The sequence below is a fragment of the Halichoeres trimaculatus genome, unplaced genomic scaffold, assembly GCF_033239565.1.
Source record: "Halichoeres trimaculatus isolate MK-OKI-2021-1 unplaced genomic scaffold, fHalTri1.1 fHalTri1_scaffold_21, whole genome shotgun sequence".
Classification (NCBI taxonomy): domain Eukaryota; kingdom Metazoa; phylum Chordata; class Actinopteri; order Labriformes; family Labridae; genus Halichoeres; species Halichoeres trimaculatus.
Genome location: NW_027437199.1, coordinates 14,928,622 through 14,952,801, shown reverse-complemented (window position 1 = coordinate 14,952,801; position 24,180 = coordinate 14,928,622). Strand labels below are relative to the sequence as shown.

Here is a 24,180-nt window from a genome sequence, read left to right as displayed (position 1 = left end):
GGATCATTCCTAGATATCATGTTTTATCAGTGGTTCAGTTTCATGACTCTGACTGGCTCTGACTCTAACGTGAACAGTCATTAGAGGAAACACAACAGCTGCTTGTTGTCAACCATTTATAATGTCTGGTTGGATATTATTTCAGCTTTCGCTCTGAAGTCTAAACCAACAGGATAGTTAGACATTGGATTGGCATGCAGAACAGGTGTTTCTTTTTTTCTTTACCAAATAGGGGGACAGAAACAGGTTCAGACTCACTTGAAAAAGTGATTCACTTCAAGCAACATTACGTATGACTTCACTCATAAATGAAGATGTGAAACAGTCCTGAATTCCTAACATACATCCCACTGATAACAATTAGAATCTGTAAAAGAAAGTAAAAAGACCTAATAAGGGATTGTGTTATTGCATTTGTAGTTTTAAAGGGAAGTTCATGATTGTATAAGTATAAGTGATAAAATAAGTATTTCACGATTTATTTCACACTTGGACAGCTTACTTGATAGATGTCTGATAGGCTGTTAAATAACTCAAAATATAAATTGAGCTTAGTTCAGGCAGGCCACTAAGTCCAATTTTGCCCACAGTGCATTACATGCTTGTAATGCCCCATCAACTGATAACATCTACACATCTGATTGGCAAAGGAAAAAAAAAAAAGGCTCCTCTGAAATGCGTTAGCTTGTCCACTCTTACTGCTCCCCCTGCAAACAACTTTTTATCTAACCCACCTCCAACCAAGAACCTGTGGTTCTGCCAGAGTTCTAAATCTTATAAATAATCCCCACTTTTACCCTTGGGTCTTTGCTGTAGCTCTCCGTGGCTTACACATGAAAAGAGGGGGAAGGTGTGCTCTCCCCGCCTCAGGCCTCGGCATTCCACATTGGCACCTGGAAAGGCAGGGAGCTCCTAGAACAGAGCCAAACCACCAATTGTAACATACTGCATGCAAATGGTTTATGCCCTTTGGCAAGAGTGGTCTTGACTAAACTGTGTGTAAATTTATTAAGACTAAAATGTCATCAAAGAGTACTCACAAGCTTGCGGGTGAAATGAACTGCCTTGTTGATTCTTTTTCTAAGATATTCCCAAAGACCACAACTTGCATAAATGATGTTGAAACCATGGTAACTGATGAAGATCTTTCAACTTCTCTACCCAAACACAACTTTAGAGTTGATACATAACACACTTAAGTAGTTTGAGTGTAAGCTTCTTCCTGTTTTGGAATTCTCTGTGTGTTTGCTGTTGAGCCCAGATCAACAGCTACTAAATACAGAAAATTGAGATAAGGCATTTCTGACTGAGATTATAGCAGAGTTACTGTTGTTAAAAGTGTTTGTATATAGAAGTTATTGCTGGATGTTGCTAACATTTTTTTTTGTGCCTACCCCATCACTGTGCTGTCTTAACCCTTAATTTTGGCTAACGCGGTGGAATGTTTGATAGTTATCGTCAATGGTGTCATTAGTGTGAAAAGTCATCACCATAAGAGCACAGCTGTCTCAGGTCTTTATATTGTAAGACAATAATATGTCTTAAACATTTTTTTAAATTCTTATTTTTAAAAAAAAAAAAAAAGAGTAGTATCCCACTTTGTGTTCACCAATTTCAGCATTTACAGTAACAAAAATTAAACCCCAATCTCAGGTTACAATACATGATTGTTAGTCATGTTTTGGGACACTGCAACCCTTGATTTGACTCCATAACTTTTAGAATCCTTGACAAAATGTTGCTGAATCAGAGCTGTGTCAATGCATATCCTTCTCCCTAATCCAGGCACTCAGAAGGAGTTTGTTTTTGTAGAAGTTTTGAATAATGGCAAAACTTAGATGGAATGTTTAAGGGCATTTGAAGTTTGATCTTGTGAACTGTTGAACAGAAAGAGCAGCTCACCATATGTGTGGGATCAATGTTTCTTTTTGGCCAGCAGCTGCCCTCACAGAGGAGTTTAGACTACATTAAGACAGATGAAGCCCTCCTCCATATCTCAGCCCAGCAACAAGGTCACTGGGTTTGAAATTGTGGCTACACGGATAAAACTTTGCCATGTCCATGCAACACTACATGCTCTACTTTAACTTTTCTGTCAGAAATGGAGCAAGATGAAAAGAAAGAGTGTGGCAAGAATATTCTGGTTATGTGTGTCCCTCACAGCTTGTGATCATGACCTGATCAACAGAACTGGGGGGATAAAAAACTGAGGACCCTTTGGAAAAGATGCTACCAAACTAGGCCAGCAGCCTACTGTAAGCATAAAGCAGAGCAAAGTGCATTTCATCTGAAAAAGTCCAATTATAGTAAAAGGCCTGTTTTGAGGCTAGGCGGCCGCCAGGGAAGCAAACAACAGCATTGTGTTCCGGAGGTCTTTACAGCCCGCGTGGTTCTCAGTTCACAAAAGGGAACAGAGCGGTGACTCAGAGGAAATACCTTTCATCCGACTGACAAGCCGCTAAAGAGTCACAGGAAGAGGAGAAACTTGAAAAGATAGCACCGCCGGGAGCGACGGTCACCGAGGGAGAGCGCCCGGCCCTGACTCACTCGGCCCTGTTGCACAGCCCACATGCATTTCAGTTAACTGGGACAGACAAGTTGACCCCACTTCTGCAGCTCTGTGCTTGGAAGACAACCGGTAGTAGAAGTGAAGTCAAAGGAGAAAATTAATTGGATGCTTCCCAGTGTTGACCTCAGATCTCAGGTTAAGAGGGGATTTGGGGATCCAAAGCTCTAGCTTTTTGAGAAGCAGATTTGACCATCACTCATTGTAACACTGACTATAACATGTCTGTTAAATGATTATGGAGCTATAATTCTGAGTAGGATAATCATCAATGGGACCCTTTAAGGAGGTTAAATTGTATCACATTGAAATATTTATCACAGAATTAAGACTTCATAAAGCAGGGAAATCCAAACTTTTTCAAACAGGGCCACATTCAGTTTTGTGAAAAGGCTGAAGATTTTTATGAAATAACTCATTTGCGGGGCCCAGGTTCTGGATTTTATTGAGATTCTTTTTTTGTTTATGTGTTCTTGAATTATAATTTGACATCTCGATTAATAGATTCATTAAACACATCAGATTTACGAGTTCTTGTGTTTCTGCTCCATTTTGCAGAATTCCTAATACTTAAAGATTAGGCCTCCAATCTCTCCGTTTCTTGTATGAGTGTCACACTGATTGAATAAAACTATAAAGCAACAATCAATACTGTGATTTGTTGGGCAACTAGATGGAAGCACAAATAAATGTGAGGTAATATTGTTTTTTGTTTTTTATGGCAAATGTGTAAGCAAACTGTTTTAAGCGTCTTTCAGATCTAGGCAGTGTCAACAGTTAAACACTGCGGCTGATGGATATCTAGAGCATGCATTAGGAGATTAAGTATAGAATAGAATAGAATAGAATAGAATAGAATAGAATAGAATAGAATAGAATAGAATAGAATAGAATAGAAAAGAAAATTATTTCATTTATCTCGAGGGGAAATTCTGGAGTCACAGCAGCAATCAAGAAAACAAAAGAAAGAAAGTGTATAGAAAGTGCAAAAAGGTCCATAGGAAAATACATGATGACAGCTTGTCCATCATTCTCCAGTTCAGCCAGCCTCCACCTCCACAGGGTCCAGGACTGAGCTTCTTCAGCAGTCTGTTCGGTTTTTCTCTCCTGTATACTGTCTGCTGGTGTTAGCTCCATTAGCCATGTCTGTGAATAGCATGATGCTACTCTGCCCTCTGTTATTCCCTCTGTTGCTGGGTTAGCATGGCTAGCTCGTACATCTTATTGCAGATAGATCTTATGTTCCCAATGACGATGGATGGAAGGACAGGTCGATGTCGTCACTTCTTAGTTCTTACGTCAGTACCAGCATGTCGTCCTCACCTCCTTCTCTCCACCTTGTGGGGAAACATCAGGCCTTGCACCAGTTAGCATTGACATGCTACAAGCTGCTAGCAGCTCATTTTACGTATAAACAATGCAGCCATGGTTACATTAAGGATCTCCAGACAAACACAGGAGCAAAAATAGTAAAAATATCACTGAAGGCAAAACCAGTTTGGTGTCCATAACCAACAAATCAACAATAGAAAGTAATGAGGCAGTCCAAATGCAAAGATGACGAAAAAGAGATAAAAAAAAAAACAAGAAATGGGCAAAGAAGAAAAAGCTGCCGCAACAGGCATCTAACAGGGTGGTGCCTAGCAACATACATAATGTCACTCCGAAACTGAAGAGAAGTAGCCCAACCCAGAAACACCCTAACTGGGCAGAATATACACTGCTTTCAGGAGTTGTCTGTGACATTTGATAAACCGAGTGTTTATTGTTGCTCTTTTCTGAACAATAGAGGCTGAATTGTTGAAATGACTTTACAGATAACAGAAAGCTGTCAGTGTAAGACTTTGCTCGTTGAATGGCATTCTCTGCTCCACCCACCAAGTGTGATAGGAAGTGATATCAAGTTCTGGTGGTTCTTTAGTTAGCCGTTAAGTTTTCACGCTCCACTGAATAGTTCAACAGATGTTCAGCACTTTCCAACTCCTGCACGTCTGTCAACTGATGTAGAAGTTAAGACATCACAGAAGGAAACACAAACACAGCCATGACCCGTGATCCTGCTCACAATGGGACTCCCCCAGCAATAAAATATGATGAACGGTCAGTAACTTCCTACTCAAGTGGGCCAAATGCAACCACAGCGCTCGCTGCTCAGACACAGGGTCCCCTGCTGCATTCTACTGAACATATTTGGTGTGTGTGCGGTCAGGAAACCCCACAAAATGACTATGTTGTGTTACGGCATGAGACCAGGCTTAACCATAACCACGGGTGTATGACAGAATGGAAATGGCTTCGGGAATTCCTTCAGAATGAGGGAATGCCTTAAGTGGATCTGATGCTGAGCACAGTAAAAAGACAAAGCTCTGACTTTATTTTTAGAAGGTTAAATCATGCATCTTGGGCTAGCTAAATTTAATATTAAAGTGTTGAATGTTTAGCATAAATGATTAATTCAGGACTCATCAAGCTATAAGTAGCATGAGAAGGGAGGAGAGGAGGAAATATCCCTTTAACTGTCACTAGTAACCAAACAACATCAAAGAAAGCTGAAAGTCACGCTGCTGGTCATGCATAGTTTGAAGAAAGATTAAGGCTGAAAACAGGCGTGTTTGTCTAATAAACACTCCTTTTGTGAGAGAGGAGTACAAAAGAAGAAGTGTTTTTTTCCATGTCTGCTCCTCAATAAACCGGTCCTTTTAGTATCGCAGTGTGCCCTGTTAATCCGCCTCAAGTGGAGTTCATTTGTAAGATGCTGTAAATCATACTAGTATAGCTTCTGCTCAGAAAACAGTAAAAAGTCAGTGTTTCCCAGAAACCCGAGCAGTAAAGAGGAGGTCTGTGTGTGGGAGGGGGACAGAGAAAGTTAATTTTAAAGAAGATGGTCAAGAGAGAAGCAGTGAGTCACCGGCGGGTCAGAAGTGATGGGTGTCAACAGGGTCCATCGGGCACTGACGTCACACAATGGGAAGGCGCAGCAACTCAGGCAGAGCTAAATTTAGAGATTACATTACGCTGTCAGGATACCCCTGTCAGTTTTTCCCCTCTTGTCCCAAGCATATGTGGAGTTTCTTTCCAAAACAGTTTGAGAGATGTGCAGGAAGCTAAAACAATAATGAGTAACACAATGATTCATATGACCTTTGCTCGAAGAAGTGTTGTTGTTTTAACAATAGAAACTTTTCTCTGTAGGAGGTGGAAAAAGCAACAAAAATCACTCCTTATCATAAAATGTTACCAAAATAATAAAGCAGGTCTCCTGTGAGACGTGAGGCTTATTGCTTCATTCCAGCAAAATCTGTAAGGAGCAGTTTGAGCTACACTTTCCCATCAGGAGGTGATGATTGCAGACATGACACTTTGTGTAAAAGTCTGTTGCTTTTCCTCAGCATGTCTTCACCCAACAGACCATGAAATATATCAATGCAGTTTTCCATAAGTGGGTGTTAACCCTGTAACATGTTTATGTGCTGCCACCGCAGATACAAAGAAGACTGATGGAGATGGAGTTGGTGCTTGAGTGATTGAGTTAGGGCCCCAAAATGACTTCACCATGTAATACCAGATGGTTTTGATTTGAGCTAGAAAACAGTGTCTGGTTCATCTGAGTTTTCTTTGTGTGATGTGTTGCTTTGTGTTTTGTACCATGATGCCAGATAGAGTTGTTACTTGACCTAGCATTATGCCATGTTACCTTCTATTACATCACATCTGGCATGCTATGTTTGATGTGACAACTTTTATTTAATACATGGTGCTCAACATTCATAATAAGGCACCTAAATTGGTTGAGAGAATAGAATAGAAAAGAATAGAATAGAATAGAATAGAATAGAATAGAACAGACAATACTTTATTTATCTCTGAGGGGATATTCAGGTGTCACAGCAGCAATCAAGAAAACAAAAATAAGAAAGTGTATAGAAAGTGCAAAAAGGTCCATAACAAAACAGATGATGACAGCTTGTCCATCATTCTCCAGTTCAGCCAGCCTCCACCTCCACAGGGTCCAGGACTGAGCTTCTTCAGCAGTCTGTTCAGTCTCTGTCTCCTGGATCCTGTCTGCTCACAGCAGGTGAAGCTCTTCCAATGCAGCGTTGGTGTCTGGCGTTGCCTCTGTTAGCCATGTCTGTGAATAGCATGATACTACTCTGCCTCCTGATATTCCCTCTGTTGCTGGGTTAGCACAGCTAGCTTTCACATCTTTTTGGAGATAGATCTTATGTTCCCAAAAATGATGGATGGAAGGACAGGTCCATGTCCTCACTTCTTAGTTCACACCTGAGAACCAGCACGTCGTCCTCACCTCCTTCTCCCCACCTTATGGGGAAACATCAGGCTTTGCACCAGTTAGCTTTGACATGCTACAGGCTGCTAGCAGCTCATTTCACATGCACGCCATGGTTGCAAGTAGGATCTCCAGACAAACACAGGCGCAAAAATATAACTGAAAACAAAACCAGTTTGGTGTCCATGACCAACAAATGAGCTACACAAAGTAATGATCCACTCCAAATGCAAAAATGGCAAAAAAGAGATAAAAATTGGCAAGGAATGGATAAGGAAGAGAGAGCTGCTGCAACAGGCAGCGACAACCAACAGGGAAGAAGATATGAAATATCTTACTTAGGGATAGCACTGGTTCTGATGTCACTACAGCTACACTTAAAGTGAAGTACCCAAGTTTAATGGTGTTACTGTCAGGAAATAAAGTAAGGTTTAGAAAAAAGATCTTGGTTTGGATAAAAATAAATTCAAGCTGGAATGGTAACCATCTTCTCAAGCTGAAGATGTTCAAGGAGAGGAAAAAAAAATTCCCCAGTGTCATGACAGCTTCTCCAGTATTAGATTTAGCTATGAAAATTTATGCTTCCTGTGAAAGCTCATCCTTTCGATGGCTCAGTGTTTCTGTGGGTAATGATGATGATGATTCCCCAGGCCCAAACCAGAGGGTGTGGGCTTTGTTGACTAGATTTGACCACAATTTGCTGGACAAACCACAGCAGGAGGCAAGTCATCTCATCGTTTACATTTTACAACTGGAATCCCCCATTAGAGAGACAGAAGACTTTACACACATGGAAACAGTCACGTACCTTTATTCTCACACCTACGTAATGGACAATGCTTTTGAGGACGTGTTGTGGCCTGATGGCGTAACATTATCTAGTTTTGGTATGGGGACCTTACATTTATATAGTGTATGCCTGGCTTAAGGTGTTTGTTTTTGAGTTCTCGTCTTCAAAAAAATATATATATATCTTTACGATGTACATCATCAGTAAAGGCTAAAGTCTTCAATTGGGTGGCCCAGGTGCAAGTCAAACTGGCGACCCCTTTTTCTGCACAACAATCCCCTCTTTCTTGGTTTCCTGGTTTATACACAGTACTATTCTCTCTGGAAAGAGGCAGAAAAAAAGCTAGATAATACAACCTTAAAATCTGAGACTTTGTCACGATTTTAAAAATTCATAACTTTGTGTATTTTGGTGGGAAAATCTCTTCATATTGTGATATCTATCTTTTTGTTTCATGGCAAAATTTCTCACTTAAATTTGTAAATAAGGCTGATCTACATAACATGAGCTTTTGTTATACAGATTCTACAAATGCAAGCATCTCAGATTTTACCCAACAGAGATGTTTGAGATAAAATTTCTGGCAACTGTATTTTTTGCCGCGGTAGAGGAAATAGAGCTATATGCTCTGTTACATTACATGTGAGAAACGGTGGTTCTGTTTCCATGCACTGTTCCTCCTTGTTTTAATCATTGAAAAACCATTGCTGTTGTCAAACAATCACTGCTTATTATTACCATATGTGAACACTTACAGTCAGAGGGTTACGCAGCCTGGCTGCACTTGTTGTTTATGACAGCTCGGTGTATCACAGACATCGCTTTAATACTGCAGAAACCTATTACAGGGTGCCACCCAGTCATGCAACTTGCACAGCTGGTTTGAATAGAGTCTGGGTCTGCCGCATCCAGCTGTTCCTAAACATCCCCGTCCTTGATGTTTCTCCTGTCTCCTCCCTTTGTACCGGCTCTTAATTGAAAGCAGTGGCGGTGCTGACGTTTGGGCTGAGGCCTGGTGTGCATGCAGCAGAAGTCCGCCTTTCCTTCCTCTGCTGTCAAAAAATTGCTGACACCTCCTGTACCCTTTCATTTTCAGTGCCTTATCAGCAGCAGAGAGCAGGAAGCACTTCTGAACATGTCCTAAAGTTGCTGTCATGTTGTGGGATTTGAGGGTGTTAGTCATCATGATGTATCTCAACCATATTTTTTAGGTTTAGAAATCCTGAATGAAGCTTCTGTTTTTGATCTTTAGTACTTTCTCTGGTTTCACTTGCCATGTCTTCCACGGATATCAAAACCACAGAATTGAGAATTTTTAAATTAAGAGCAGAACTACATTTTCACAACCTTATACACAAGACTTCAGCTTCTACAGCTAATTTCTTCTTCTTTTTTGATAATTTGTTCTAGGATTGTGTTTTCATACCCAACCTGTTAGCATTTTCAGGTTGGCTGTCAGAAAATATGTCTGTTCAGTTGTTAAGACATGACACTTTCCCCTTCTCCCAGTTCACTGACATGATGTGCAACTACCTTTGCTTCGTGATTTTTCTGTCTCAGTTTGAGACAGTTTAAGTAACAAATATTGAACATTTTCATCTGACTGTAAAAATGCTAGCGTTTGCCCATAGACTGTAATATATTGGCTTGATCCCAGTGACATCACTTATTTGATTTGGCACCAATTTAGAATTGGTGACTCAGTCTAACTTTGGGTGATATAGACAGTTAACTACTCCAGCCACTGGCAAAGAGCTGGGGTGAGGCAGACTATTTACTAATAGCTACAGAGTGCCAGTCTGTCAGGTTGGCTGTGCCTCTCACTACTCTTGACTGCATCTATTCTAGTGAGTTCACCACATGATGCACGTGCTACTATAGAGTTGAGCTATTGAGACTAAAATTGTCAGTCATGAGGAATGAAAGTGAAGCAGAAGGGCTGAAAACCATAGTTCCTCCAGTGTACTGCATTTCTTCCACTAAAAAAACATGTATTAGGTTTGGATGCCGTCTCTATGATGTCACCCATTTGTTTCTGAAAAGGAGTTTTGAAGCCTATCATCAGCTCATTCCATATTGAAAATGCTGACTCAACCTAACTTATGGTCGATCTTGTAAGATGTTAAGAGATGGAGCTTAGGAGGGGACTGTAACATCACATTATGTAATAAAGCACCAATGTGTAATGCAATACATTTTCATTTCATTATGTAATAACGCTGCATTTTGTAACAATCTGCCGCACAACATTAAATACACTTTGCTGCATTATGTAGTAAGTTCTTACATTTTACAAAATGAAGGTTTCCGCATAAGAACTTATTACACAATGTAGCAAAGTTTATTACATATTTTTTTCAAGAACTTTATTACAAAATGTGGTGTTATTATGTAATGAAGTGAAAATGTATTAAATCACATATCGGGGCATTATAACATAATATGGTGGTACAGGGATACTGAAATCACCCAGTCTGATGTTACTGATCACCCCTAAAACAAGGTATAAAACCAGAGGTGACCAACCCTTTGTGGTGACTACCTGTCTGTTCTGTAACACCCTGCCCCGGCATATCCACTCAGCGGGATCAGTTGATTTGAAGCGAACAGCTGTGTTTTTGCTGCTAACTCTGCTTAAATGCTTCTCCTGAAGTAGTTAGATGCTATATAGTTTTGTTGTTTTTACTCACTACTCTGTTAAATGCTTATGCACAAGGGGATTTTCCAGTGGGATTTCATTTTAAGGTTATACTGCTAACTACTGGTTTGGTGTGCATGCTTTAGCATTTTCTGTTATTTATTGCATTGTCATGCATACATATATTTTTTTTTAAACCCAAAAGAAAGACTTTTCTGTTGTTTTTTAGTTTTTTTATTTATTTAAAACAGTTAATAGCTCATTGCAGACATTTCTAAGGGGAAATAAAACAGTTAACCAACTCATTTGCTAGCGTGTCAGCCTCTTGCACAGACTGTGTAGCTTTAATACCTCTCAAGCACCACCCTTCCAGCTAATCATGGTCATTTCTGGCTCCTCCAAACCAACATGACTAAGTGGTGAAAGTGGTCTCTGCCAAACTCACAAACACGCCACTGATTAATGTCAGGGTGGCTACATCCATCATTTATACAGTCTGTCTAATATATCTGTCACTTTGTTTTTGTATTCTGAGGAAGGACCTGTGGAGAAAATGACTGGTCCCAACACCCGAGCCTGTATTACATGTTAATGGATGGATATGGGAACAAATATGAGTTCACATTAAAAAACGGTTTGAGTTCTCACCCTGTCGGCTTCTGCATTTGAAAATAACTTCATCCAAACTTTGTGGGATTGAGCTCAATTTTCCTGACATTGTTGCTTTAGACTGTGGCAAACCGCAGCTTGAAAAGCCACTGTAACAGTAGTTAAAGCAACATTATCAAATCCAGACGGCAACATCTGCTTTGTGTCCTGCATGTTATGGTAAAGCTGTATATTTAGAGCTACCAGCTTCCTCAGTTTGATTTTTTCTCTGGAAACAACATAAAAAGGAGGGGCGTTATCCATGAGCAAATTATTCAAGAACAGATTGGATAATTTGTTAGGAAATCCTCTTTGGAAAAACAGCTGAAGATGAATAGCGTAATGAAGCCAAAGAACTGACACTGACTTGTGGTTCTGACCTCTGACCTCTGTGTAAGCTTGTGTTGACAAATAAGGTTAAAGTAAATCAGGAATAGAAATCTAACGTCGCTCTCTGCCTCTTTGTTTCCTCTCCATTCTCCATATTGATTCACATTCAGATGAGTGATTGTTTTTCCCAGCAGTCCAAGCTGAAAGGATTGAGTGAATTATTCCATTCAGTCTTTGGATAATGTGACAAAGAACCAGAACTTCATACAGTCACCTCATTTCTGCTTGGACTTTTCCGAGACTTCTTACAGCTCCTGGAAAATGGGAAAGCGGCATCACTTTTCCTCTTAGACTGAGAGGAATGTGGCACAGCGTTGATGATTTTTGCAGGGCTGGCTCGCCCGAGGCCTGTCTGTCCTTTTTTTCTTCTGAGGCAGGAATGTAGGTTAGGGAATTGATTAGCGCTAAGAAGTCCTGTCCAGGTCCCTATTACAGCTCAACCGCAGTCAAACTGGACTGAAACGCTCTTTTTTAGTGCAGTCTGGACATGTACTTAACACTGACTCTCAAACAAATCCCTGTTTATTTGAAATGAATGAACTGGACTCAAGTGGCTATACTTAGTTAACTATATGTAATATCAACCACCTGTGAGATCAGTGAAACATTACATGCAACTGTCCCATAAGACCTGTTTTGTTCAGATATTCTAAGTGTGCAGCATTAGAGCGGCTTATTGATAACACTAAGAGGCTAACAGACGTAGCCACAAAAACTTGCTAGAACATATCAGACCAACTCAATAATCTAACAGCCTGATTGGACTGTTAAATACGTGTTTGTGTGTCACAACCTATGATTGTGGCAGCAAAGGGAGACAAACGCAAGTTCCTGAAGTAAAATGAACTGATTTATGAACAAAAAGATAATTAACTTTACCTCCTTTAATAATCAGTAAGACCTGATAAGTAAACTTGGTCTTTGTATAGGATGTTTGTGATAAGAGTTTGCTATTAGTTCGCCTATGTGTTGTTTGTGTTATTGTACGTTGGGCTGGAATGATATGCTATTCTCTCATTTCGATCATATTACATTTTTTGGGTTGCTGATTTGATTTAAATTGCGATTTTTCAATATTTACAATTCTTTAGTTTGCTTTATGACACCAGACCATATGAAAAAGTCAAAGGATGATGATATAAGACTATATCAGGAGCCATGTTTTCCCATTAAATGTACATCACGTGAGTCAGAGAGAAACATTTCACCCTCTGCTGGACAAAAGTGGTAACTTTTCTCCAATCCAGTTTGTAAACAAAAAAATGAAAAACTTGAATTTGAAAAAAAAAAAAATTCTGACATAGAATCACAGTTTTAATATTGTCAACAAAAAATCCTGATATATCGATTTTTTTTCCTCCCACCCCACTGAATATGCTGTTTTTTGTTTTTTTGTTTTTGTGTTGTTATTGTTGTTTTTTTATTTACTGAAATGGGTTTAATGCTGTGATATCCCCAAAAGATGGGCGCATGGGCCGTGTCCCTTAATGTGGCTAATAGGTCAAAGTTTAAAAAAATGAAGTATCATGTGTCTGAGAGGCAGAAATGTAAAGTCCACATATGTGGACACTTGGTCTTTGGAGGTTGAGATTTTTTCACAAGTGTTGGGTGAGTGTGTGTGTCAGATTAATGCATGGAATGGAAAAAAAGAAATAAAACATCCATCATGCAAAACATACATTGTGCATGTTAGGACAGCCAGAACTACAGTCAGAGCCTCTTTAATATTTAATGAGCCAGTTAGGGGATCTTTATGCAATGACCTCATCATATCTCTCGAAGATCTTGTGCAGGTCTCATGATGGTAGTGGTGTGAAAAGCGCATTTGTCAAGTATGAGCATCCAGCATTTTTTACTTAATGGCTGTGTTTGAAATACGGGGAAGCTGAATAGCTCCTCTTTAACTTTTTTCAAATCATGAGTGAATGCAACAGAAGTGGTTTTGCTATTAGCTTCTCAACTCTGAACTTAATCCTTTTCCAAAAACCAATGACAGATTGAATCCAACAGTCATACTACATACTACCTCCAAATGCGAAATGTTCATTGCAGGCTTATAAAATAAAACTTCCCCTATCCCCCAGTTGTCCTCTAAATATCCTGTGATATGTTGTCACTTCTCAACAGTGTTACCAGCAACATAAACAGCAAACTCTGGCTTCCTCTCAGGGAATGTTCCCCAGTAGGAGAAAGCAACAGGAGGGGATAACATTTAATGGCCTTCAATGGCTGGATCATGATCTGGATTTTATGATAAACACTTTTCATTCTGTGTTTGTCTCTTTGGACCTGAAAACATCATTTTAAGCACCACTTTTTTTCTTGCTACCAAACAATTTATGCATATCTCTTTATGTCCTCTCATCATTTAATTGTTTTGATTTAGCCTTCTGTGCTACTTACTGTCTCTGGAACTTTGTGATCAAAACAGAAATTTTAGCACATCTTCCTTTCACAATAAATGCATTTATCTGAAAACATGTCGACTTCAAGAACTTTCACATTGCTGCTCATTTTAACCTGCAGAATTCACAGAGCCTAGCATTATACAAGTAGCCTATGTAAACAGCTGATTAGCATAGAAGCTCTGTGCCATGTAATCATAAAACCTGGGCTGTGATTGGCTCTCAGGCTGAACTTTTGACACGCCTGTCGTCAGTGATGTGTAACTGTTGCTTGGTGATGTGACACTGACTCGTAAGGTTATAAGTCATATATCAAATGAGTGTTGTTTGGCAAGGCGTGACACTGCATTGACCTTTTCGTCCTCTCTGAAAAACTTAGCAAGTCGTGATGACAAAGCAGGTGGTACTTGAAGATGCTACCAACCGTCTCCGTCACCTCTCCATCAGCACCTCAGTGTTGACAGGAAGCATGCACCCTGGAAACTTTCCCCAGTAAAGACTTGTGTTTTCCAGACAGCTCTCTGCTGAATGGAAATTCACCGGGACGGATTCTAATGGAAGCCAGATGAGCTTAAATTCCACAACAATAATTACACGGGCCCATTAGATGGCTTTACTGTATGCACTTAAACACAATGAGCATGACTGGTACATGGGGTTTGAAGCAGATGTTAGCCCAGAGGGGCTAGCATGACAACTCATAAAAGTCTGTTGTGGGCGCGTATCCAGGAACTACCGTATATGTCACACTTGTGTCACTCTTGGTTTTGGAACATGTGTTAAATTTGTTTTGAAGGTTTACAGTCGGAGGGATTGAGCCAGCTGACATTTTATCTACTTGGCTCAAAAAAAACTCAACATGTGACACCTTGTTAAAAACATCACATGTCATTGCAACTCTTTTTTTCCACCCTGTGAACAAAAGATACAACATGTTACTGAATAGAAGTAACAAGAAAATATCTCAAAGAAACTGACTGGGCTATGGTGTAAAGTAAAATCTGTACAGTTGATCGAGGACAATGAAATTTAACTCCCTGAATCAACACTTACACTTAAAACACAGCTGAAATGATGTTCTAGTCTCAGTTTTAACTCTAAAGCTAAAAATCTAACTAGTTAATCATTATTTATCAGTTAATGTGGCGTCACTCACATTTTAACATATGATGAGTGTGGGCCAGGCTTTAGCTGGTTCCTAGAATAAAATAGAAACGAATTGAAAATACTTTATTACTCACGAGGGGAAATTTAGGAGTCAGCGGCAATCAAGACAACAAAAGTAAGAAAGTGTATAGAAAGTGCAAAAAGGTCCATAAGAAAATAGATGTCAGCTTGTCTTATCTGCTCACAGCAGGTGACGCTCTTCCAACATGGCATTGGTGTCTGATGTTAGCTCTATTAGCCATGTCTGTGAATAGCGTGATGGTACTCTGCCTCCTGGTATTCCCTCTGTTACTGGGTCAGCACAGCTAGCTAGTCCGTCTTATTGGAGATAGATCTTACATTCCCAATAACAATGGATGGAAGGACAGGTCCATGTCCTCACTTCTTAGCTCACACCTGAGAACCAGCACGTCATCCTCACCTCCTTCTCCTCACCTTGTGGGAAACATCAGGCCTTGCACCAGTTAGCTTTGACATGCTACAGGCTGCTAACAGCTAATTTCACATGTTAACAATGCAGCCATGGTTACATGTAGGATCTCCAGACAAACACAGGAGGAAAAATAGGAAAATTATCACTGAAGTCAAAACCAGTTTGGTGTCCATGACCAACAAATGAACCAAAGTGCAAAGTAATAATCCACTCCAAACGCAAAAATGAAGAAAAGGGGATGGAAAAAATGGCTAGAAACGGACAAGGAAGAGAGAGCAAACAACTTTATGTGAGGATTTGTTCTCATCGTTGCAGTTCAATATATTGTTTTTTTTTTAGCTTAATGCAAAATGTTACACACCATCCCTCATTTCAAACAATGTGTTGACAAGCAGCACTTTCAAAGAGTAGAATTGATTTTTTCAGGTGCATGACTTCTGTCAGTTTCTGAGCTGGGACTTGCATGATAAACATTATTGGTCTCTTTGGGCTAACTTGATCCACAGACGGGGTTTGATGTGGGCGTTTGATGTCTTTGGTTCCACTGTGGTCTGACAGCTGAAAAGGATTTTGGGTCGGGGTACAGTGTTCAAGTTGTCTGCCGAACCCATTTCGTCTCATGTCTTCTCCTTGATGTGGCAGGTTTGAGTGGCCATAGTAAAAAATAAGAGATCATAAATACAGGATGGATGCACCATGTGTTTGTTGGGATTTACATGTGCCCCTGAAGAATAATCCTTTGGTTCAGTCAGAGAAGCTCTGCACTGTGTATGACAAATTTTTGTTTTTATTGACTCAAGAGGCCTGTACGCTCCCAGATTTTTATCTGCACTCGAATGCAAGCATCTGCTTGAAGGGACAGGTCTTAGAAAGTCATTGTTCCCTGAAAGCTGATATGCAAATGCTTTCCAATTCTCTTACTCACCCCTCCATTTTGGTTCCAGCTGTGAACACTGAGTTCTGGAAACTTCCTGTCCCATGTGGCTAAATGTTTTGGGTTTGGAATGTCACATGGAGGTGTTTTGAAGTCAGGGAAGCCTGATTCACCTCAGACAGACATGAGCGACAGTCCTGTGTGATTCACCTACAACAAGCTTTCCATATACAGCTGGAGGGAGGGCACGCATGTGTGAGCGGATGGGCTTCCCTGAAGTATTTCCAGCGTGTGCCAGACCGGGCACGTTTACTGTAAATGAAATGGGGAGACTGTATTACGAAATACAACCTAGGCTGGTGAAATCACACACCGTATAATTAGCTTTTCTAAAATGTGGAGGGTTTTTTCATGTCTTTACCACACTGGATGCCTTTTACAGATTTCTGCTGGGAACAAAAGGCAGCATAGACACTGGCATCGAGGTTGAAAAAGAAAAATGTATTTTTAAACCAAATTTTCCACATCTGAGAGCTCTCTCCCCGAATAACCACTGATGCTGTCTTTTAAGTACGGAAACTTGTTTTGTTGAACAATCTCGTAAAGAATATCAATCATTGACAACTCAAAAACCATAAAATGGTTTCCCTCATGTCTGAGGGAAAGTCTGTCCGAGGCCTAAGTTCACATAAAACTCTGCTGTTTTTTTTTTTTTTTGTAAGTGAGGTCAAAATAGAAAATATACAAAGCAAGAGCAAATATTTGCTCATTTAAATTAAAGAGTCCAAATACAAGTTAGAGAAACATTTAACAAGAACAGTAAAAATAATTTTCACCACTAAAAACATGAAACCAAGGCAAGTAAAATAAAATTAAGGCCAAAAATAATCACTGAAAACATCGATTTAAACAGATCGTGCTGCTGAAACAGTTAATCATAACAGCTTTTGAATAACAGCAAACATCTGTGGAATTGGCCGTCTTAGCAGGTTAGCTTAGTTTGTTTAATTTTTTCGTTCACCTCTGTTGAAGTAACATTATTCCATGAGAGCTAAAAGTTTCTGAAGGAAGTTTTAAGACAAAACTTGGTGGTACAAACAGTGTTCATCCTCTGTAGAAGTTGTGTGAACTTGTAGTAACAAAAGTGCTAACCAACACCTAAGCTAGCAAGATAGCTAACTCAGGGAGCAGAACTGCTTTGATGTTTGTTTCCCACAGAATAACAGAGCTGTAGAATAAGTCAGATATTGACCCTTGCTAACTTAAAATGCTTCAACATTCTTGAATACCCAACTTTAACTTTCATAGACTTGCGAACCAGCAATTTGGTTTTGCTAGTAGCAGGTAAGATGTTTTAATGCAATGAAAATGACAAAATGATAAAACCTGCGGACAGACGTTCAAAGTTTTTCTATAGTCCTTTATGAAATATTGTTTCATTGGGTAAAGAGATCAATCTTTAAACTTTGAGGCTGGTAACATTCAAATTTAAAGTAGACCCTATTGAAGATGGAAAATAAGTTGTTGATGACCAGATAGGGTGTCTATTGATATGCTCCAAGCACGTTTAAGGCGAACCCCATATTAGGTCTGACCAAACCAAGTTCCTAGACTCATTTAAATCTCAACCATCCAGTCACATCTCCAGTGTCTGCTGCTGGCTTGTGTTAAAGAGGTTATAATGCAGTCTCTGGAACAGACACAACACACATGCTGTCAATCTGGCTCATGTGGTGCTAAAATAACTTCAAGGTTTACATTTAACATGACTTAAGTCAACATTCTTGTCCTGAGACAATCTTCAGTTTATGTTTTTCTTCTGATATTGTAATATCATTTGCATTTTTGCGGTCTCTGAGTCTGTCAGAAAACAACAGTGAGCGCACGTCTCTGTCTGACGCTGGGGGTTTCATCAGGAGTAGAGGATGTGGTCGTCTCCCTCCAACATGCTCAGCGTCTACCGTCATTGCCACACTGATGGGAATGAGTGGAAGGAAACATGTCCAGACAGAGTGGGTGGCTGCAGACCCCTTCTACCCAAAACACTCCAGCAGACTATCAGACATCCACGCTGTGACTCTGCCCTGTTCTTCTCACACACCCGCTAAAACCTCAGGCGATTTGTCATTCGTCACGTGATGTAAACACACAACTGCTGTAGGAGCTCGAACCTCTGACCGCTCGTATAAACAAAAAAAATCTTGATTGTAATTCTCTGTATGTTTGTGTGCCCAGCAAGTCAAGCTTTTAAAAGTTATCCCCTTAAAGTTCTGCTGCATCTTGTATCTGTATCGTTGCCATTAACAATAACATGTGATTGATCAGTATTTCTTATCCATACGATTTATTAATAATTGACTTTAACTGGTGAACTCAGCCCCTCACTACAAAACTGATATTGCTGCTGTGTGTTTATACATAGGTCTTGTGAGTTTTTTCTTGTGTGTTGTCTCATAAAAGGACTTAGAATTTACAGAAAGTGTTACCATTATAGCTTATTTAATGATGCTAATGAATGGCATCTAATATAAAAGTTTGAGATTAGATTTTAGTTAAATCAAACATCGCTTTGTCAGCGTTCCCCTCACTTCCAAAATGTTATCTGACTACACTTCAGCATGTATGACAAAGTGAACTACCTCCTCCCTCCTGCTTGTTTTCTGGCACTCATGAAGTGATAATGGAGACAATTAGAGAGCGCTTTATCTTGGCAGCATGTCGGCCAAACCTGTGCTGTCAGAACTTGTCAGCAGAAGCCGAGCTCACGCCCTCGTGCAGCTCGGTGTCTCTTCAGAGCTCTGCATAAAACAAGCTGATAGCAACATAAGGATGTGTGGTCCAGTCAGCTGTCGGGAAGGGTTTGGATGAAGTGATAGCAGCTGTTTAGGCGGTGCCTTCCTCCTCACAGGTCTGAGCTTATAAAATCATACACAGTTTCACCTTTACCCCTAGCCTGAACATACTGTCCCATGTTCATAAAATTAAATCCTATTTGAGATCAACAGTTTGTTTTTTTTTAAATAACACACACACACACACACACACACACACACACACACACACACACACACACACACACACACACACACACACACACACACACACACACACTGTAAGTCTGGAATTTTCTGAAAAAAAAAAAAAATAGAAACACTTCAAAACTTAGTCATGACTGCATTAACTTAACAGGAACAAACATGTTAGAAGATTTTTCAAGCTACTCTTTCTCAATATTCTCATTTAGCACAGCTAGGTTTCACTCAATTACAGTCATGCTAGCTTGGTTGATAGTTTTTTTTTGCTAACAGCTTTACCATAAAGCAAACTCTGGATGCATTCAAATCCATTTGATCTCATTGATCAATCACGAGTGTGCCATTCTGTAAAACAAAAAATATTTATTTCAGTTCATTTAACATGGCACTACAAACAGAGGTCTAGCATGCTAGCTAGCATTCAGGAAACCTTAAATCTGTTAATCCAAAGGACACTAATTTCACAAGAGCCTGATATTGATCTGTGAAAGCATGCTAATGTATTTTTGTTGTTGATGTTTTTATTTTTGGCCAATTTAGCTATTTTTTGAATATTTTTAGCTTTAGCATGTCACTGTTGCTAACTCCACATACATACAAATCTATTCATTTGTAAGATTTACTTATGACTCAATTGGTGTGTGTGGGGCGAGGTTCTCACGGTGAAACTAAAGCTTTTTTTTCTTTAACACTGTGCCATTTAAAAAGAAGCCTTGCATGCTGACCCAGTTAAATAAAGCAAAGTTTAGCAAACAAGCTGAAGTAAATATTTTAGCATTTAGTGTACACTGTATTTTACTATACTCTTTAAAAGTACTCGCTCTCAATCATCACCCAAACTGTGACTGTGAAGCAATCCCGGACTCCACTTTATTCACTGCTTCTTTGTGGCTAACTTAAATGTGTTCTTTTAACCACTTTAGACACTTTAGATATTTCTATTTATCAATAACAGTGATGTTTTTCAAGATAATTGATGTTTCAGATTTCTTTTCCTATCTGGGTAAAGCTTCAGGAATGACCTATCCATACAGGGTACACAGCATGATGTGTTTTTCTTTTCTAAGTCTAAGTGTTCATACTGTTCTTGTTTATAAACCTCAATGTCTCAGAAGTTGAAACGCCTTATTGATTCTGATAAAGCTGACCCGAGATCCCTTTGAATAACCAAGTATTGCCGCCTATGAGCCTTTTGGGAAAGCTGGAAAAGCCCCTCTTAGATTACATCTCATTCACAATCATATCAGTGGATTTAACAAGGGGCGTTTAACCCACAGGGACGTTTGAAGTAATCTGTTGATGTTTCACCCACTTCACTTCCACAAACTAGGAGAAAAAAACATGTTTTTGGTGTGTCTGGTTTTTACAAACCCATCCCTATGAGCTGTGGTCACTTATACAGCTTCCCAGAATCTTTTGTGTAATAAACCAACATTCTTCTGTCTCCACCTCTTGTTCCTAAACTGAGCAGCTTTAAGATCAGTGGGATGGCATTAAAGCCACTTTTTCCAAAGCCATGGTTCTGGACACTCAATGTACACATTTTAAAGGAAATGGTGTCCCGCTTTTGGTTTCCCCTTACTGTGGTGTTTACCACATGCCAGTCTGACTGTATATTTAGAGGACGAGGTCAGTCCTCAGTGTGTCCACTTACTGTGGCATCTTTTCCCTAATGAAACAACTTCAGAGCTTTCAACTTAGATACTGCAGACTCTGATTCTAATTTCAAAGCATCTTCAAAGCACATTTTGATGTTATTTTAGATTGGACCCTTTAATTTTCACCCTGAACAGTTTTCCAGCTTATCACAACGCTGAATTGTTGTCATTCATACTTTGACCTCACTCTCTATTATAATCTCTCTTGTGGCTGAAAAGTCTTCTAACTTTCTTGTTTTCTGTGTGCAGGTCACATCCCCTACCTACCCTGTGGTGGTCAAGATGGGACACGCCCACGCTGGCATGGGAAAGGTGAGTTCCTCCGGCCTCCAGTCATGCAAACAGTCAAAAGGGATTTTATCGCAGCAGCTTAGACTGATCTGAGGTTCAAACAGAAGACAAAAACAAGTGATATCTTCTACATTATCTTCAAAATCCCTCATGATGGTGAAGTCACACTTATAATCAGGCTGTAAAACTGTTCCTGCTTTACTCTCACTGAATCTGATTTGCTGAAAGAGCTCACAGACAAACACACACACACACTGATGAAGTCTGAAACACTTAACTGGCGGCTCCTCTTTTGATCTTTTCTACTAACTGGCTCACAACATCATAAGACTGAATGTGACTCCTGCAGAGACAACTGTAGACCAGATGGATGTCATACTGATGTCTTTATATGAACAGAAGGGAATATTTGTTTCCAACATGCTTTCATATCTTCTGATTTATTGTCTTATTGAAGTCATGGAGTTATTCACACATTACTCTCCTCTTGGTCTTCAGTTACATAGATTCACAGGAGGAGACGCTGTCTATATGTCTTTGGCTCTCATCTGTCTGGATGGGTTTGGCTTCCTGTTCAGAAGCCAGACATGCTATAGAATTTCCCATAAGGCTCGAGGGGAACTTGGCGAGCTCTTGTAGAGCAGGACCTCATTTAACCCCTCAGACCTCACAGAGCTGTGAGAACATCAAGAACATGTGGGATTTAGGTCATTGCTGTTTTATTTGCTCTTGCCTGAAACTATACATCTAAACACGCCCGCTACTTGTCTTTAAAGTTTCTCAAACTTTATTTCCATTGCCTCAAGACACAACATAAGAGAACATTTTGATTATCGTTACCTGACCTGACTCAGTCCACCATGAACAAACCTTGGGAGTAAAAAACCCAGGACGAAATCTTAAACAGAACCAGACTCTGAAGTTTCCAACAATAAATAAGTTTAAAGGTTTATTACTTTCTTGTTTTCCAAAACAGGAAGAGGATGCTAACACCTCTTGAAAACAAAAAAGGTTGGGTGATATATATTAAAACTCAGTCTGATTTTTTTTTTTTTTTAAATAAGGCTGTGGGAGCCTGAAAGTCTGGTACAAACCACAGTCGCTAATGTTAGCATATGTTAGCAAGCATAAAATAGATGTCTCTATTTATCTGTTTAAAAAAGGAAAGAAACTTGAATAGGAAGTATTAATACTAATGTTTATTAAAGTTATCTTTTTGTTGGAGCAGTGTGTGGACAAAACTACCAAGCACTGAGCTCATCAAAAAGGCTAATTTATGCTAGAACCACTAGACTTGCAGCATAAAAGGCTGTATGTAAAAAAAAATGTTTTTTTTTCATCGAGCTTCTGTCACTTGACCAAACTGACATAACAGTAGCAGTGTGACGTTTTTCACACCTTGGTCATTTTCCTGTTTTCGGTCCTTCAGGCCTGCAAGTTAGCAGGTACGTCATTTGGTCTGGACTCAACCAGTGTGACATAACCGTCTCCACCAGACGTGGCTCTTTATCTCTCTGCCAGTATTTCACCCTCACTGGCTCACCTTCTTACTTTCTCTTTGCATCATTGCAGTTTGTTTGGTTTCTCAGGCGAATTGTGTAATTCTCTGGAGCTTTGCGTGCTTACACCACAGCGCTAGAGCTGCCACTAGCTATCAGGTTGTTCCTCTGGAGCTATGATGTGAGCTGTGACTCACTTCCCTTCATTCAGTTGGTTTGAGCTGTTTTAACTTCTGCCCATTTATTTCCAGCAGGTCAGCTACAGGGCTCAGCATCAAGGCTTTGTCGTTGTGGTACCTGAAAGCACATAGTCATGATACCTAATTTTATCAAGTACAGAATAAATGTACCTCTTGTACAAAGAAAGGCTGTAGGCTAGTTGTCATTCTAGTAAAGAAATTATGTCAGCAAAATGAATACTTATTAGTCCCAGCAACATAGCAGGATTTAAGGTGCAGGGCTACTCATTTATCTTAGCACTTTGTTTATTTTTAGCTCAGTTATAAGGTTAAAGGTATAACATGAAATAGATTCCCCAATTAGTAATGTTCTAATGTTCTTCAGGGGACACAAGGACTTTGAGATGAGCTGCAGTTTGCAAGATCCAAGTTTCTTCATTATCAGCTAGCTTGACTTTAGGTAATCTTTGTGGTGACAGGTCACATGTTTTTAGGTTGCAGCCCCATTAGAGCTAAATTTTCTTTTTCAATTTAGTTTTAGTGTAGGTAACCTCTTTTTTTAAAATATATATATATTTAAGTAACTGCATATTAAGTTAGTAGTTTTTCTTCTTTGGGATTACAGTGCCATTGGTGTAAGTTTTCTCTTTATTGTTAGCTAGCTGTTTTTTTAGGCTACAATCTGTGTAATATGAGCTAGCTCATTTTAATGTTAATAAGTTCAGCTAGCTTTTACAACATTAACTTTTAAGTCACTAACTCTTTTTGTCTTTTAATTCATTTAATGTTAGCTAGCTTGTTCTTGGGTAACAATTACTTACCAGAAAGCTAATTGTTGGGTTATTCTCCTCCAATATGATCTTAATAATTGGTGTCAGCTAGTTTGATTTGGAGTAGACTTCCTTTGGTGCTGGGACGTTTTGTTAGAATTATGAAACAATTGGTGTCAGCTTGCTTGATTTGTTATTAAGTCATTGTTATTCTATTGTTGCCATGTTCTAAGTGTCAGTAAGTCTTTTTTTGGGTTGCAATAGCATTAGTACCAAAAATCTTCTTATTAGATTCATTTGTTTTTCTCTTAAATTTCAGTTTACATGGGATTTGGTGCAAGCTGTTTGCAGTCTCTTAAATGTAAGCTAGCTTGTGTTTTTGTGTCACAAATAATGATATTTAAAGTTAAAAAAAAAAAAAAATCATTCCCTGATGCTCTTCTGTATGGACAGAGTTAAGATAATATAACCAAAATCCCAAATGAAGTGAAAAAGCAATAATCTAGAACCAAGGTCGATATAAAGGGTTCAAAGATTGCATCAATTGTC

General features: G+C 39.4%; 1 protein-coding gene across 1 annotated transcript in view; it reads left to right on the top strand.

Annotated features, from left to right (window-relative positions):
- Positions 1–24,180, top strand: part of syn3 (synapsin III) — a 122,534-nt gene that overhangs the window by 84,492 nt on the left and 13,862 nt on the right. The window contains exon 7 of the mRNA XM_074698067.1: positions 21,142–21,204. Within this exon, the coding sequence (XP_074554168.1) occupies positions 21,142–21,204 (63 nt within the window). The remainder of the gene's footprint in view (positions 1–21,141; positions 21,205–24,180) is intronic.